At 39.9% G+C, this 15342-nt stretch overlaps 1 protein-coding gene across 4 annotated transcripts in view; it reads right to left on the bottom strand.

Annotated features, from left to right (window-relative positions):
- Positions 1 to 990: 990 nt before the first annotated feature.
- ANXA5 (annexin A5) overlaps positions 991 to 15342 on the bottom strand; it is a 29167-nt gene continuing 14815 nt past the window's right edge. For all 4 annotated transcript variants that reach the window (XM_008533212.2, XM_008533211.2, XM_070609204.1 and 1 more), the window contains 8 exons: positions 13806 to 13896; positions 11179 to 11258; positions 10691 to 10747; positions 5768 to 5861; positions 4763 to 4858; positions 3066 to 3124; positions 2711 to 2833; positions 991 to 1509 (listed from right to left, as the gene is read on the bottom strand). In XM_008533212.2, coding sequence (XP_008531434.1) covers positions 1447 to 1509; positions 2711 to 2833; positions 3066 to 3124; positions 4763 to 4858; positions 5768 to 5861; positions 10691 to 10747; positions 11179 to 11258; positions 13806 to 13896 — 663 coding nt within the window. In that variant the 3' untranslated portion in view covers positions 991 to 1446. The remainder of the gene's footprint in view (positions 1510 to 2710; positions 2834 to 3065; positions 3125 to 4762; positions 4859 to 5767; positions 5862 to 10690; positions 10748 to 11178; positions 11259 to 13805; positions 13897 to 15342) is intronic.

Here is a 15342-nt window from a genome sequence, read left to right as displayed (position 1 = left end):
ATAAATAAGTACTGGGGATGTAATGTACAACATGATGACCATAGTTAACACTGCTGTATGGTACACCTGAGAGTTAAGAGAATAATTCCTGAGTTCTCATCACAAGGAAAAAACTTTTTTTTGTATCTATATAAGATGATGGATGCTAACTAAACTTATTGTGGTGGTCATTTCACAATATGAGTAAGTCAAGTCATCACGCTGTACATCTTAAACTTACAGTGTGTAGGTCAATTATTATCTCAATAAAACTACGGGGAAAAAAGTATAGGCAATTGAGTCTCATCTTGGCTCAGCATTAGAACTGCCTATGGAGCTTTTGAAAACAAAATCCAATGTCATATGTGCACACACGAAATTTGTAAGGCTCCCAAGGTTATTCTGACGAGCAGCCAAGAATATCACTATTTAAAAGTTTTCAAAGGGAGAGTAGTTCATTTATTAAAATGTCTCATTAACAGTAATCACCTGCTTTTAAAAACATCCATCTATGAGGCTGTAAATGAAAAAGGAAATTGACACCAACTCAAAGAGCAGTTTGGAAGCAGAAAATTAAAGGTAAATGTTAAAAGAGAGAAAGAAACTGCTTTTTTTCTAACAGATATTGCCTGCTTTTTTATCTCAAAGAAAGGAGCTGATGAAAATAGAAAAAAACAAGTTAATAATAGGAAGGAGAAAAGTAGCATTCTGAATTTTTGGGTTCGGTTTTACAATTAGCTTTTCCACTAAGCAACTACCATCATAAGCACTGCCTTAATGGATGCCCACTGAAACACTCTACAAATAAATCAGAGAATCCTCCAGCCCTTCCCTCATTCCACACTGCAGTGAGAATGCAGCCTGTGGTGTTGCCTTTCAAGCTTATCACCAAAAACCCATTTGTAGACTCAGTTGTCAGCTGACACCATTGTCAATTGACTTGCATGAAAAAAGGTATCATTGTTAAATAGATAAACTAAATAAATTTTCTAAACACACACCCACACATAATTTAGGGGGAAGGAAATGTTTATTTTTCATTAATCTTTCGAATGCCACCACCATAATTTTTTAGGTTTAATATAGTAGCAAACTTGATTAATAACACTTCCAGGAGTTCACAATTTCAAGGCTAAGGTTCCTAATAAGGTAATACAGTTATTGATTTAATATAAATGAAGTTTTTAAAAAGGCTAAAAGCAGTCTGACCTCTTAAAAGAAAATATAAATGACCAGACTTTAGTCTTAGTAACGTTAAGTACATTTCCGTACTACAAGAGTCGAAGAGAAAGACCTTAATTGAAGATCAGAGAGAAGCACCTACAACGCATCTGTTTTGGTCATTAGCATGCTAGTATGAATAAGGCAATGTGTCAAGCACTGGCATACAAAAAGTGTAGCGAGATGCGCTGAAGGCAGGCAGTGGCAGCGGGCAGGCACAGCGCAGGGGTCTCTCCGGGCGGTACATCAGTCATCTTCTCCTCCACAGAGAAGCAGGAGGGCTTTCTTATAGTCCCCAGATGTGTCACTCTGAAACCCAAATGTACTCCGTTAACCTCCGTGACTCACAGAAGCCACAGAAAATAAGAAACTAAGAAATATCTGGCAACCAATTTTATTCACATGACTTTTCTCCCAAGTGGGTAATCTCTCTGTGTGTGACTTTCACATCAGGAATGTTACACAGGGAGTTTCTTCCCAATGGAACTTACATTTAACTTTCTAATTTTACCCCTTAAAGGCACCATTCTAGCTAAGACAGTGAGGTATGTTCTTCCCTCTAGTAACACAGAGAACAGGGAAGCTTTTACGACTATATTCAAATCAAGCTTTCTAATCAAACTCTAAGTTTCTATCACATAGTATATGTCTGCCTGAGGGGGCAATGCTGGGACTGCCTGGATGTCATGGCTTTCCTTGAAGACTGAAGAGCACAATATGCTTTGCCTCTGCTTGTCTCATACACAGATGTGTGTAATGAATTCATGTTTCAACCTGTGAGCGTATGGAGAACTCTCTAGTGCTCTTCAGCCATGCCACACACACTAAGCTAAAAGCTTGCTCAATTGAAAGAAAGAGAGACCAAGAGGGACGGGGAGAGAAGGGGGAGGGAGGGAGGGATAGGGAGAGGAAGGGAGAGAGAGAGAAAGAGAGAGAGAGAGAGGAAGGGAGGAAAGGAAGAAGGGAGGAAGGAAGTTAAAAGGCCTCAAGCCAAATTTAATTATAGGCCACAGCGTCCCTTGCTTTGAAAGAACAAAAATGGTGGTAATACCTAAGTTCTTTCCTTATTCCTGATATGACCTGGTTGGTTCTTTCCTGAACTATGAACCAGTATCAGAGACAAGGTGCTAACAGACAATGAAGAAAGGAAAGACCAACATGAAAGAAAGGAGGAACTAATAAAGACAGCTGGAACTCATGAAAGAGAGAAAGGACAAACACACTACTATCGTGGGCAAGGGGTTGGCTTTGTTGAGTCATCTGTCACCACTCCTGAATAACACTGCTGAGCTCCCCAGAGCCTCGGCCTCACCCACAGCCAGTCTGTCACTCAGGAGCCATCGGCCGCACTTCAGGAAACATTGTGCCGAGCTCATAACTCACAGCTCCAATCAAATCACAAAAACTTTAAACGTAACACAAGAACTGGGTTCCCCCCATGCATGTCTTGCACGCTATACATTGGTCTGCTGTGGATTCCTAGACACAACTTAAAGAAAGGTTCTACTACCTTAATCATGGAATAAAGAGACGTGGCAAAATTCTTCCTAAACTCCTTCCTAATGTTAAACAGGTCAATCTCACTCCTGGAAACCACGACTCTGATGAGGGTATGATCATCTGTCCCAGCTCCCTTTAAAAAAGAAAGAGAGAGAAGTGCATTGTTTAAAAACATCCAATACAGCATCAAACTCCCCTGAGTTGGGGTGAATCACTAAGTAAAACAATTTAGTACAATTAAGCTAGATGTTTTAAGGAGAAAAAACAATCTCCAAGTCTATCATCTAAAACACAATCACACTTGGAGAAAGACAATAACCAGAAAGATAAATTAATTTGATTGAAGATTCAAGGTATGCACTCACCTTCATAGCATAGTAGAGGGTTTCTGCAAGGTAGGCAGGTATACTTCGAATAGATTTCACTGGGAAAATAAATAATAGTCAGATGCTATTCTGATATGAAAAGGATAAGTAACTAAAAATCCAAAGCTGCCCCATGCTTATAGTTCTACTTACTTACAAGTATCAAAGTAAGGGAGGCTAAAGAGATGCTCATTTGCAAGCTGAGCTGACCTCCTTGCTCACCAGGTATTTTCTTAGATACTGGCTTGAGTTCTCCTTAGAGTTCTGAGTGCCGCATAGAGAGGCGTGCAGGACAAGGGGAGCACGTGTTTTCAAGACCCCTTTGCTCTAGGAGTACCCTTTTGCTATAGCACTTTTGGCAGCCCGGGTTGTTATGCCACAACCTTCATCCTCCATAAATTATACAAACATCCGGGAAGTCTGCATTCCAAACATTCAAGAAATAATACAAGATTACTACTCTATCTAATCTTCAACAAACCTTGGACCAGCTTCCTGCAATCTTAATCTAGGCATTCTCTCCGTATTCTTTACTATCCATGATTCATGTAGAGCAGCACGAGACGTACCCATTTCAGGAGGAATACTCAGATAAACTGATAACAGAAAAGAATATCTCCCCTGAACAGGTACACATCTATTGCATGTTAGGGCTGCTCAGACTTCAGTCTGCTTAGCTTCAGACATGATGTGAAAATTCCATAATATACAAAAATAATAATCCTTGAATTGTGCAGATTCTTTTTATTCTCTTTTTTTCCAAAGCTTAAGAAAAACAGCTACCATTAATTAAAAATGCCATAATTTTTATGTGTATTCTAATTCTGAAGGGGCTAAAAGTTTTCTATTAAAATTTACTAACTACACGGGCCAGCCCCAGTGGCCTGGTGGTGAAGTTTGGAGTACTCCGCTTCAGCAGCCTGGGTTCGGTTCCCATGCATAGACCTACACCACTCATCAGTGGCCAGGCTGTGGCAGTGGCTCACATACAAAAACTAGAGGAAGACTGGCAACAGATGTTAGCTCAGAGTGAATCTTCCTCAGCAAAAAAAAAAACAATAATAATTCACTGACTGCAGACTCAAACGAAAGGCTACTGTTAGTGTTGGTTCATGCACAGCTTCAGTTTATTCTCCTGAAGACAGAGAGTACAAAAACTTGAGCTCCACACCAAACACTCAGAACAAACAGCAGACAAAGTTCACTTCAAACCCATGTGAACACTAGGACCACGGGGAACTCACAAACTAGAGCCTCGCTGGATTTGGAGACTAAAGATATTTTTTCTAAATCAGATGCCAATTTCTCAGTCTGCCTCAAAGCTGTGAGGATGGTATTAAAAAAGGATTCTAAAATTTCACAGGTATCAGAAATAACACTTGAAAGCCTCTCCAGTAATACCCACGACATTTCAGGTTCATAATGAAATAGTAATTATTTTTAATGCAACCTAAAACAATTTTTAAACAATTCTCTTAGTATCTCCATAGGATTAGATGAACTAACCAGATAATCATGTATTTTCAACATCAAAACAGACTTTGAAAATTGCAAATTAAGGAGTTTACTTCACCCAAATATCATGTCAAGCTCTTTTCATGGAGAAACAGGTGGTTATTTTCAAACACAGCTTCCACTGCATAAAATACTTCAGCTCTTAACATCATAAATATTATACACATTGTAAGATTACCTACCGACAGCAAGGAGAAGCTGCTCCAAATTACCAGAAGTCTCTCGGTCAATGGTTTCCTCAATTTGAAATCCTGATATAGTCATGTATTTGTCAAACACTAGAAAAATGAAAATGATTTTTTCATCATGTAAGGTCTGCTCATTTCAGGAACAAAACATTTACTCTGACCAGGTATTATCCTACTGAACTCAAATCTCTCCTTTTTTCTTGCTGACAGAACCATAGTTTTGTTCAGTCTCAATGCCCCAAGCCCTATACAATGGATTATAAATGTTATCTGTTCACTGATTTCCCAACCCCCCCTTACTAGCTATAACCAATGAGACCTAAAGGTAAATCTGCTGGAAAGGATTCTTGGAAAGCTTTCTCTTTCCTTATAAAAAGTGACATAGATATGACTAGTTTACCCCTTTCTTTTCTTCTTGCTGTGAAACAGTTGATACGTTTGGAGCTACAGCAGCCATCTTGTAACAAAGAGGTACCAAGCATGAGAACGAAAACCCAAAACACTAAGGACAGCACAGCAGAAAAACAGAAAGAGCCCAGGTCCTGCCAAATCAGCCAAGGAATCCTACCTACAGAAGGCTCAATTTTTAAAGCTGCTATTTGTATGGTTTTCTGTCACTTGTCATCGAACTCAATCCCAACTAATAGTGCCACAAGGATTGATGAATATCCAGAGATGAGGTCCTGCATATCACTATTTAGGGGGAAATACTCGTAGTGAGCCACCACTTAGTGATTTGTGACTCTAAGATTAACAATCTAGAGGCCCACCTCCCTCATTACCCTCTGATAATGAAGGGCAGACGAAAGATCTCTAGTTTCCTAAAAGCTACAATAGCAGCAGAGAGTTACGAGATACCTCAAGGTCACCAAAAGGAAGAAATACAAAAATTGATTCATTCATGAAGTGCCTGTTAAGTAGCAGGTATTCTGGCGTGCTGGCTCACGCACTTTCAAAATTAACCCAAGTATCTGTATCATATGCGTTTTTTTCACTCACCCCTTCTCAAATGAGACACACTTCGTGTTCCAAAGATGGTGATAAACTTTTCTTCATCTGTCCCCCATTTAAGCTCTCCAGCTTGAAACAAAGTCTGCGAAAATTTCAACTGCAGTTAATAAACTGTTGCTCCCTCTCATTCCTAAGGTTCTTAATTGTGCTTGTGTTTTACTCCGTGAATGTTAATTCACCTGACTCATCGTCTCACACTTTTCATTCCTACTGTTTCCTACTCTGAAACTCAGCTCAGTGAGTCTGGAGCTACTCCGGAGCCTGCCTCTGAGCTGGGCCACAGAAGACGAATGGGTCAAAGCAAGAAAGCAGAGCAATGGTGCAGGTTAAATGCTCCTAAAATGTCAACCGGGACTTCCAATGCTCCAGGAGCAGTGGTGTGGCTGGCGGACAATTCTGATGACCTCTCTGTTGACAGAGCCATTTACAGACTGGGGAAGAACGGAACTAAGAGGTAAGTTGTCCGCATTGTGTTTTGCTTGCTCTGTAGCTGTTCAATAACACATGATAAAAATTAAACTCCATAATGTTCCTTTACAACTGAACTTTAACCAAAGCCAGCTACAAAGTTTTCACATTTCTGAGAGATCACAAGGAACTGTTAAAAGGTTGTGGGTACAGCACAGTGCCCGGCATATGGCAGGCACTTAACATACACTTATTGAATAGTTTGAGAGTCCATATTTACTTTTTGACATGGAAAAGGACATATGCTTTCCAGAGTTCATATAACTGCTGAAAAAATAAAATTACGTATAAACATGATCATTAAATATGAGTCCACTTACTGAGATGTGGATAATTTATTAAAACTCAAAGAATCAACCTTTAAAATGTCTATACTATCCTTTTAGTTATTCACTTCAAGGTAAGTACATCCATTAAAGCAGGACGAATGCAACTTGCTGAGGCTGCTACTTGGAGCTGGCCTTACACCCACAGTAGCAGACTGGGGAAGGACAGGAGGCAATCACAGCACATTCGGGTGTAGAAATTTTAATCCCAGTAGTATGTTTAAGGAAGTAGATTATGGTGGTATGATCTACTTTTTACTATATTGACAGAGAATTTAAAAAATAAGACATCTTTATACTCAATTTTGAAATTAATTTATTTTAATGATAAACAATATCAATCCTGGTCATGTGAGCATGGTCTTCAAAACTGAAAAGAGAGTTACTGTGGAAGTCAAGCAAGTATCTAAATGTTAGAACTGTGTTATAGACCTGCCTTAAAACAACGTTTTTTAATCTAATGACAAAAATGACACAGGTTCATTGAGAAATTTTGTAAAACAGAGAAAAAACATAAAGAAGAAGATAAAAATGACCATGAATAACAACATTCTGGACACTGGGTACTACATCTAGTGTGTTTTCTACATACAGATAAGATATACACACACACTAACACCCAAAGGGGGAGGGCTCACCCTGTACAATATTGCAGACATCGCTGCAGCACTCCTTTCTTATCAACTGTTCTGTATTTTTAGGAATTCTCTCTAGTAGGAACAGCAGCTAAGCCTGTTGTATGGGAATAATTGGTGAAGTGGCTATTTTTAACTATAATCTCTTACTTTTCTTGGAAGAATTACATTTGGGATTTATTTTAAAACAATGATTAAGTAAATCATATGCAACAATAACAATGGCATTTGCATGTAGAACAGTATTTAAAAGTTTTGTCTTGTTTTAACATAAGGGTCCTTTCTGCTAAACGAGGATGCCCACAATCCACAGAGCTGTTCCGGATGAGGGACCCTCACACCTCCTCACCCTCCCCGCTTCCCTCAGAGGGGGCTTTACAGTTTAGCCCAAGCACAGTCTGATAACCTCTGGCTCAGTGCACAGTACAGAGGTTTTGGAGTTAAAAAAGATCTGGTCCTTGTCCTTATCTGCGAGTCTTAGATGAGTTACTCAATCTCTCCTTGAGCCTCAGTGTCCTCACCTACAGAGGTGTGTCCAGTGCATCACTAATGGAGATGATAAACTCACGTGATGGATGCATTGAACAGTGTCAGGTAACCCATAGCGGTGCTCAACAGACACTGATTCCCTTCTCTTTCCCCTCCTTTCCCCTCCTTCCCGCAAGAGCTCAACGTTTCTCCAGGGAAAACGAAAACAAGGACTTGACAGGGGAGGAGGGAAAATCAGCTCAATATATTAAAATTGTTAAAAAGCAAAGTGCGTTATCTATAAACTGTTCAATTCCCAGGTGAAAGACTCATTGTGGCTCATCAAATCCCCGAAATAAGAGGAAACCTCCGGGTGCCAGGTATCAGTAGAAAAAATTCCAAAGCTTATGAGAGGGCCCTTCGGTTATCTCGGCTTACTCTCAATTAAGAAATCTTAAATTCCCATTAGTGATAACAGTCCAGCTGCCCTTGCTGCACAGAATAAATGGGTGTGTTCCTTTTTACAATACTGAAAGGATCATTGTTTTCAACAGGCTGAATTAATTAATACTAATACATTTCAAAAAGCAAACACTAATAGCCAGTGTTGCATGTTCTGTGTCGCTCTGGTCACTGAATAGGTAAGGGAAGCCCAGACTGTATTCAGGGGATATTTCAAAGGAACTTCCGCAGGAGGTCTTCAGAGGTACCAAGTTCCCCATCAGGGTCCCGATCGATGGTCCTATCCCTGCATGACAAGGAAGTGACACCCACACAGCCTCAGGACTCAAAGTGCTCTCCCAGGACCAGCGTGGGCATCACTGAGAGCTCGTCTGAGATGCAGAAGCCCAGGCCCCACCCGGACCTTCTGAGTCAGAATCCACAGTTTAGGAGACCCCCAGGTGTTTCACAGGCACACGAGCCTGAGAACACTGCTCCACACTGGGGGCTCCGAGGAGAGAAACCCGTGAAAAGGAGGGAGAATGTCCTGTCCTGCTCAGTGGCCTCACGCTGCAGCAGTGCTCTGGTTCCATCACCACTGTGCTGGGAATCTGCCCGCTAACGAAGGCCTCCCCGAGGTCCTCTGAGACTGCTGGAGCTGGCTTCCTTCACTGTGACCCTTGAAAAGCATCCAGAGCTCCTACTCTTGAGAGCAGGTGTGTGAGAATCAACACCGTCTCCCACAAAGCTCACAAATAATTAATCCCGGAAAGGAGTAAGGTGGTCTCGGGAGTGAACCACGCCCCTGAGAGCTGGGGGTACGGGTCTATAGGGCTGCTCCAGCCCTTGCCCCTCAAGAAAGTGGAGTTAAGCCAGAACTGTGCTTCTAATCATAACCCCTTCACACTGTAGAGGAATGAGAGGGGCTGACAGGTGAGGATACTGAGATCACTGTCATCTAGTGAAAAAGAAAGGGCTGTGGGGTCAGACAGGCCCAGGCGGGACACCAGCTCCACCTCTACTCAGTGGGGGCCATGGGCTTGTTTCTCGAAATCCTCCCTGAGCCTCAGTTCCCTTATCTATAAAAGGGAAATTATCCCCTCTACCGTAGAGTTACGCACTAACTCACTCATCGGTTATTTACTGGTTGCCTACTGTATGCTAGGAGCTGAGGATACAAACCGAACCGACAGCTCAGAGGGCCCTGGGTAGGCAGTCAGGTCAACAGGCAGCCTCAATGGAAGGCAGCACCGATTGTGACAGGAAGCTTGAGATGCCACAGTCTTCCCTGTAAGGGGCACCTGACATCCCCTGGTTGTGGGGTTGGGGAACGGGGGGGGGTCAGGCAGGGCAACCTGAAAAGTAGCTACCTGGGGACTGATGCTAGAAGAGGAATTAATCAGGTGAACAGGGAAGGAGGGGCAGGAGAAGCAAGAGAGAGCAAGGAAGAGCAAGGAAGGAGGCATAAGAAAGCAAGGGGCAGATAACGAATAAAAGAGCTCATAAACCACATTTAGGGGCTTGGACTTCATCCTGAGGACAGTGGGACCCAGGGAAGGGTTTTAAGGTTTTAAACAGTGAGAACACACAACAGCTTTGCATTTTAGAAGGGGTAGTCAGGCGAGCATCAAATGCTGCACAGCCAGCCCTCAGTAGATGTTCGTTTCCTTTCCTTTTCTCTCTCCAGCTAGACAGAGATAACAGCATTTCAAATCCATTATGAAATCAACCCTAAAGAACAATGCCCTCCTCCTTCTATCAGCAAAGCCAGATCACACACCCAGTGGCTATTCCATAGAGAGCAGTCGATTGGAGGGGTGAATCTGCTCTTCCTTCTCAATGGTGCAAGACTAACAATCAGAACTGTCTATTTTACTAACTGAAACGTGACCACAGAGACAGGGCTGTGCTATGTGATTCCAGGAACCCAAGTAATTCCTTTATTACCAATTTCCAGTTTTCAAGTCTCATGTTTCAAATTCTCTGATGCTTATTTCCTGCATTTGATTACGTTATAAACCACACTGTGACTCTACTGGGATTTAAAAGCCACTAAGTGCAAAATTTCACTTGGGAGTCACTAGAAAGCAGTTATAAAAGAATTTAGAACTCTATCAAAGGAAAGGTGGAGGAATTTCTAAATACCAAAATAACTTGTCGTCTATTATGTAATAAAACACCATTTATCACTACAATACTTTATTTTTTCTTCTTTATCCTCTCCCGCCAAGAGACTACTGCCTCATGAGCAGTGGAAGTAATAACACTTGCGGGTTTTTTGGTAGAATTCTCTATTTTGTGAATTTTCCATAATCACAAAACAATAATGTATCTAGGTAGAACTCATTATTTATACATAATTTATTTCATTTCATTTCAGCTTTGGGATAAAATATTTTGTTGACCAGATCAAAATGAGAGGAAACTACTTACTTGAGTCTTATGATTTGTAAAGGACCCATAAATAAGATTATTTTTAGATGCTATTACAACATACATTATGATTTTTCATTAGCATGGAATTTTTCATTTATATAGCATAATAAAGTCATCATATACTAGGTCTCACTCACCTGGGCATCTTGTTCAACCTGCGCTTCATCAATTCCAGCATCAGGGTCTCTGTTAGCCTATAAGAGGTAACATGTCATGTTACTGAATTACACAAGCATTTTCATTCAAAAGGAAAAATGGTTCCACCTGATGGTTATGCACATAAAGCTGTTCCTCTTAGGAATAATGTGCTTTTATTAAGATCATTATCAATCCTCCTATACTTCACATTATCACACGGCACCATCCAAAATCAATCTGACCCTCTTGATTTTAAATTCTACGAATAAAAGAGCATAGTGATATTCCAAAAAGTACGAGTTAGCTATTAAGAGTTTAGGTCAGATATTCTGAAACACAAACACATACCACACACCAGACACTAGACACTAGAATCAAACAAGAACCAGAAACGATTAAAAGAATTTTAAGTGACCTTACTTAACTAGATTCAGACCTGTCCAGATTCAGACTTTTAATCAAACTATAAACAGCCTCCACCCGATACCTGAAGGAGAACCACCAGCATCCTCTGGTAGAAGCCTGAAGTATCCGCCACCACGTCGTCTTCCAAGTTTGAGCCATATTCTGCAAGAGAATAATTTCATACTTACGTACAGCTTCTTTCAACTGGAAAAAGACACCTTACCTCATTAATCAAACGGGAGAGACATGAAGGAAGAAATATCACATTAGCATAAATGTTCTCTCCTCCGTGTCTGAGTTCTGAGTGCTCTGAAGACTAAAGGCAAATGCTTTAAGTGAGTGGCTGGACAAAAACAAACTAAAGTCTCCCAAAAGCACTCGATTCAACCCTAAATCCTGACTCAGCCTTTCAGAAATGCTCTCAACCAATGTACTTGTTAATCTGTAGACAGAGGATGGTACTGGAAAGCCTTTAAAGTGCAATCAATCCTAATTCCAAACTTTGTTTGGCTTTCTTTCAAATGTTGTACGTGATTAGTTTCCAGAGGTGTTCCGTCCTCTAAGATTCTGAGTTTTCTTTCTTCAGGCACGGCTATTCCTTCCCCTAGCAAGATATTTTTTCTCTGCAGCAAATAAAGTTAACTCTGAGAGACAGCAATGATATTTTAAAAATTGCCCCTCCCCACCTCTACTTCCAGTTATTCAACATAATTCCATAGGAAAGAGGGGAAGTGGGACCTACAAGCCCTTTCACTAACTCTCAAACAGCTGCTACCGAAGGAAAGCAGGTATTCCTCTAAGACATTTAAATATTTAATCATTATTGAAAGCAAATAAACTTTAAAAGCTCAAAACTTATATTTTAAAAGGTCTAAAAGAGTTACATGTTTATTTTAACCAGTTACCGAAATATAAAACCTTGAAGGAATCCTTTATTCCTTCCTCCACTCCAACTCCTACACATAATCAACCATCAAATCCTCTCGAATATTTCTCCCCTCTCTGATTTATCCCCTCACACCTCCCACCACCCACGCTGGGCCCTAACTTCCTAGCTTACCTCCCCACACACAGCCACCTCATCAGTCTCTTGATTCAAATCTCCTTCCTTCCTCCATTGTGTCTTCAATACTCCACTGCCTGTTCAGGCACTTACCATACCTTTGAATCAAGTCCAAACTTCTAATCCAGTCACGCAAAACCATCTCTAACATAGCCTAAATGTTTATTCAATTTCCCTCCGGAAATGGACATGCCCATATTCTCCACTACAGTCAGGTTCTCTCTGTTCTCTCAATATACTTTTCTCACTCCAGTCTCCAGGCCATTGCACATAGCGACCAAAATGCCAAAAATGCCTTCTTCACTTACCCAAAACCCACCTAATCTTGAAACCCTGTCTGATTGCACCATGAAGCCTCTCCTAACTTCCAAAGCCACGATGACCTCTCTCCTCCAAATGAATTCTCACATTAAACATTTTTGGTATTTGACTTTAGTTTAGATTTTACTATCCTTTAACTACTGCACTTATTTCTAAGTCATGTCACACACCTAAAAGGATTGCAAACTCCTTGAAGGACAGGAAGAATGTTATGCCATCTTTTGTTTCTTTCATGACAGCCAGTACACTGCCAGACACACAGCTAGAGCACAATCACACAACTGAGAAGGATGGGCCATCTGTGGTTATTATACCCTGGCAGGGGGCACTCCATCTGTCATCCAGCAGCACAAACGCTCGCTCACCAATGTCAACATCCCTACAGAGAGATCTCTGAATATCACATCAAATAAAACTCAAAGGTCGAGATACATGTGTCACCTCTGCCTTAGCGGTTGGGACCAGTCCAACTACAAAAAGAGAAGCAGAACGGGAGATCCAGCACTTCGGAAAGCTAATTATGTAGTTGCTGTCAATTCCACGCTGTTCTGACTTACATCATTTCTAAGATTAATAAACAAATGCCAAGAAAGGAACCCATTTTCCTGGCTAAAGGCTTGGAGGTCTGCTGATTGAGCTGACAACGTGGATGGTCTGGCCCTCCTCGGTCAGGTGGGGAAAGAGTCTGTTACAGAAAATCTAACAACAAAGGAACTACACTCTGACTTGACTTTTTATGTCATTTTCTTGGTTCCATTCACAGGATATGCTTCAGATTGAAATATAGATTTTTTCACAAAAAAAAGTCACACCAAAAAGAAAAATCAAACTGCAGAGTACTCAAGCACTGCCATTAGCTAAAACAACACACATTTACTGCAACAATTTTATCAACTCTGATTTGGACAAGGTTTCTTCTCCCAGATTCCAAAAGCCCCTTTTAGATAATTCTCAACTTCTACTAACATAGAACTGTAACTTCTATTAAAATAAAACCAAATTTTTCTAAGGAAGAAAACACACTTCCGTCTTAAAGTAAAAGAAAGACAACCTCTATAGCCCTACCCTGCTAGCAAATCCTATGTCAAGTACCTTCCATCTTCATCGGAAGCCTCTTATAAATACTAAAACAGTTACAGGTCTAGTAAAAGGAAGTCTTTTCCTCCCTGAAGGAGAAACCTAGCCTGAATCATTGCCTATTCATTCATTCATTCATTCAGCAGTCAGGAATGGGCTGCCCCTGCAACTATGAAGATCTGTGCTCACTCAGAGAAACGAAAAAGCGGCCCTGGAGACGAAGGGGAAATAGAATCCAAAACACTTACCTTCTTCATAAACTTGTTTGATGGCTCTCAGTTCTGCAGGTGTCCTTGAAGCAATAATTTCCGTCAGTACTTTTTCATTAGTCCCAGCTCCCTGTTTAGAGATTTTTAATAGAGAAAACGTCAATAAAATTTAAAAAGAGCCATTTTCCGAAAATAGATGTTACCCAAATAGCATAATTATACAAATATTATCCAACAATATAGTCACTCGTTTGTATACCAGTTCTATTAGTTACAGAAATAAAAAATTTCAAGTTAATTTTCTCTCCAAAGACAATTTTATCCTTTTTTGTCTAATGAAAAACAATGTTTATTGTATGTCTATGTGTGTAATATGACATAAAACACTATATAAATTTGTAATTTTATCATTTTAATTCTAAAGAGTTTAAAAGTAAAACAATTTAATGAAATAATAAAAAAGGCTGAAATGGTAAAAATGAAAACTTTACACAAGTTCATATGGAAAAGCACTGATACTTAAACAATCTGTACCTCAAAACATAAACCCTGCCCCCAAGTTAAGTTCTCTATGGATCCACAGGGAAATTCCGCACCAAGGGTAACAATAAATACAGCATCATTTGATTACTGGGAATTGGATCAGTATAAAGGAATTGAGGCTTGCTTTCTGGATTTCTCAAAAATTATTTTAGTTGGTTTTCCTTTTTCCGATTAGTGAAGTCCTATCTACATCGTCAAGTTAGAACAGACAAGCAATGATATAGCTGAACTTCATTTTAAAAGACAGCATATTTAAGCCTTATTCTTTTTATATTTCTGTTTCTTTCCCAAAAACCAAATACTGAAAAACCTAGGTTTCTGCTCTGGCAAAATTTCAGCTACTGCTGACATTTCAGAAGCACTCCACAAAAACACCCTTTTTTCAATAAACTAAGATTTTGTTTATTCCAAAAGAAACACTGTAGGAAAATGAAGAGAATAGCATAGAAATGCTCCTAACTTAGTAAACTCTCTTCTCCTTCACTGCGTAAGTAAGAACACCTGCGCCACAGCATCTCCTTGTTGTTAAATCTCAGTCCACCCATTGAAAATCTATCCTCCACCAATTTCCCGTCCCATAAGTCTAAACAAATGTTTCAGTGTAGTCACATTTATACAATATTCCAAACACCAGTAGAGGAAATTTACATTTAGTTATTTGCTAACGAAATCATAACAAGTTTTCCAGTTACTTCATTTTAGTGTTTAGAAGTATAGGAAAGAAGGAAAGGGTATTCAAAAATCTTATCGAAAATTCTCTCTGAAGCTTTATTTTTTAACCTAAAATGATCAACATTATTGTTCCCTAATCAGGCAACTTTCTATTTTAAAAGATAAAATACCTAACCTGTGACTTTTTTAAAATACATCTCAAAATTAGGAAACAGACATGAAAACAAAATATAAAAAGCTGTAAAAACTATTAAAATTTTAAATAGCCACTATTATTGAGTTAACAAAACAAAAAGATTAAATGACACACTTGCAGTTTTCTCTCTCCTTTTCTTACTTCCTCCTACACAGTTTTGTCATC

The sequence above is a fragment of the Equus przewalskii genome, chromosome 2 (assembly GCF_037783145.1).
Source record: "Equus przewalskii isolate Varuska chromosome 2, EquPr2, whole genome shotgun sequence".
NCBI lineage: Eukaryota > Metazoa > Chordata > Mammalia > Perissodactyla > Equidae > Equus > Equus przewalskii.
Note: the sequence above shows the minus strand (reverse complement) of the source record. Positions and strands in the feature narration are given on the sequence as shown.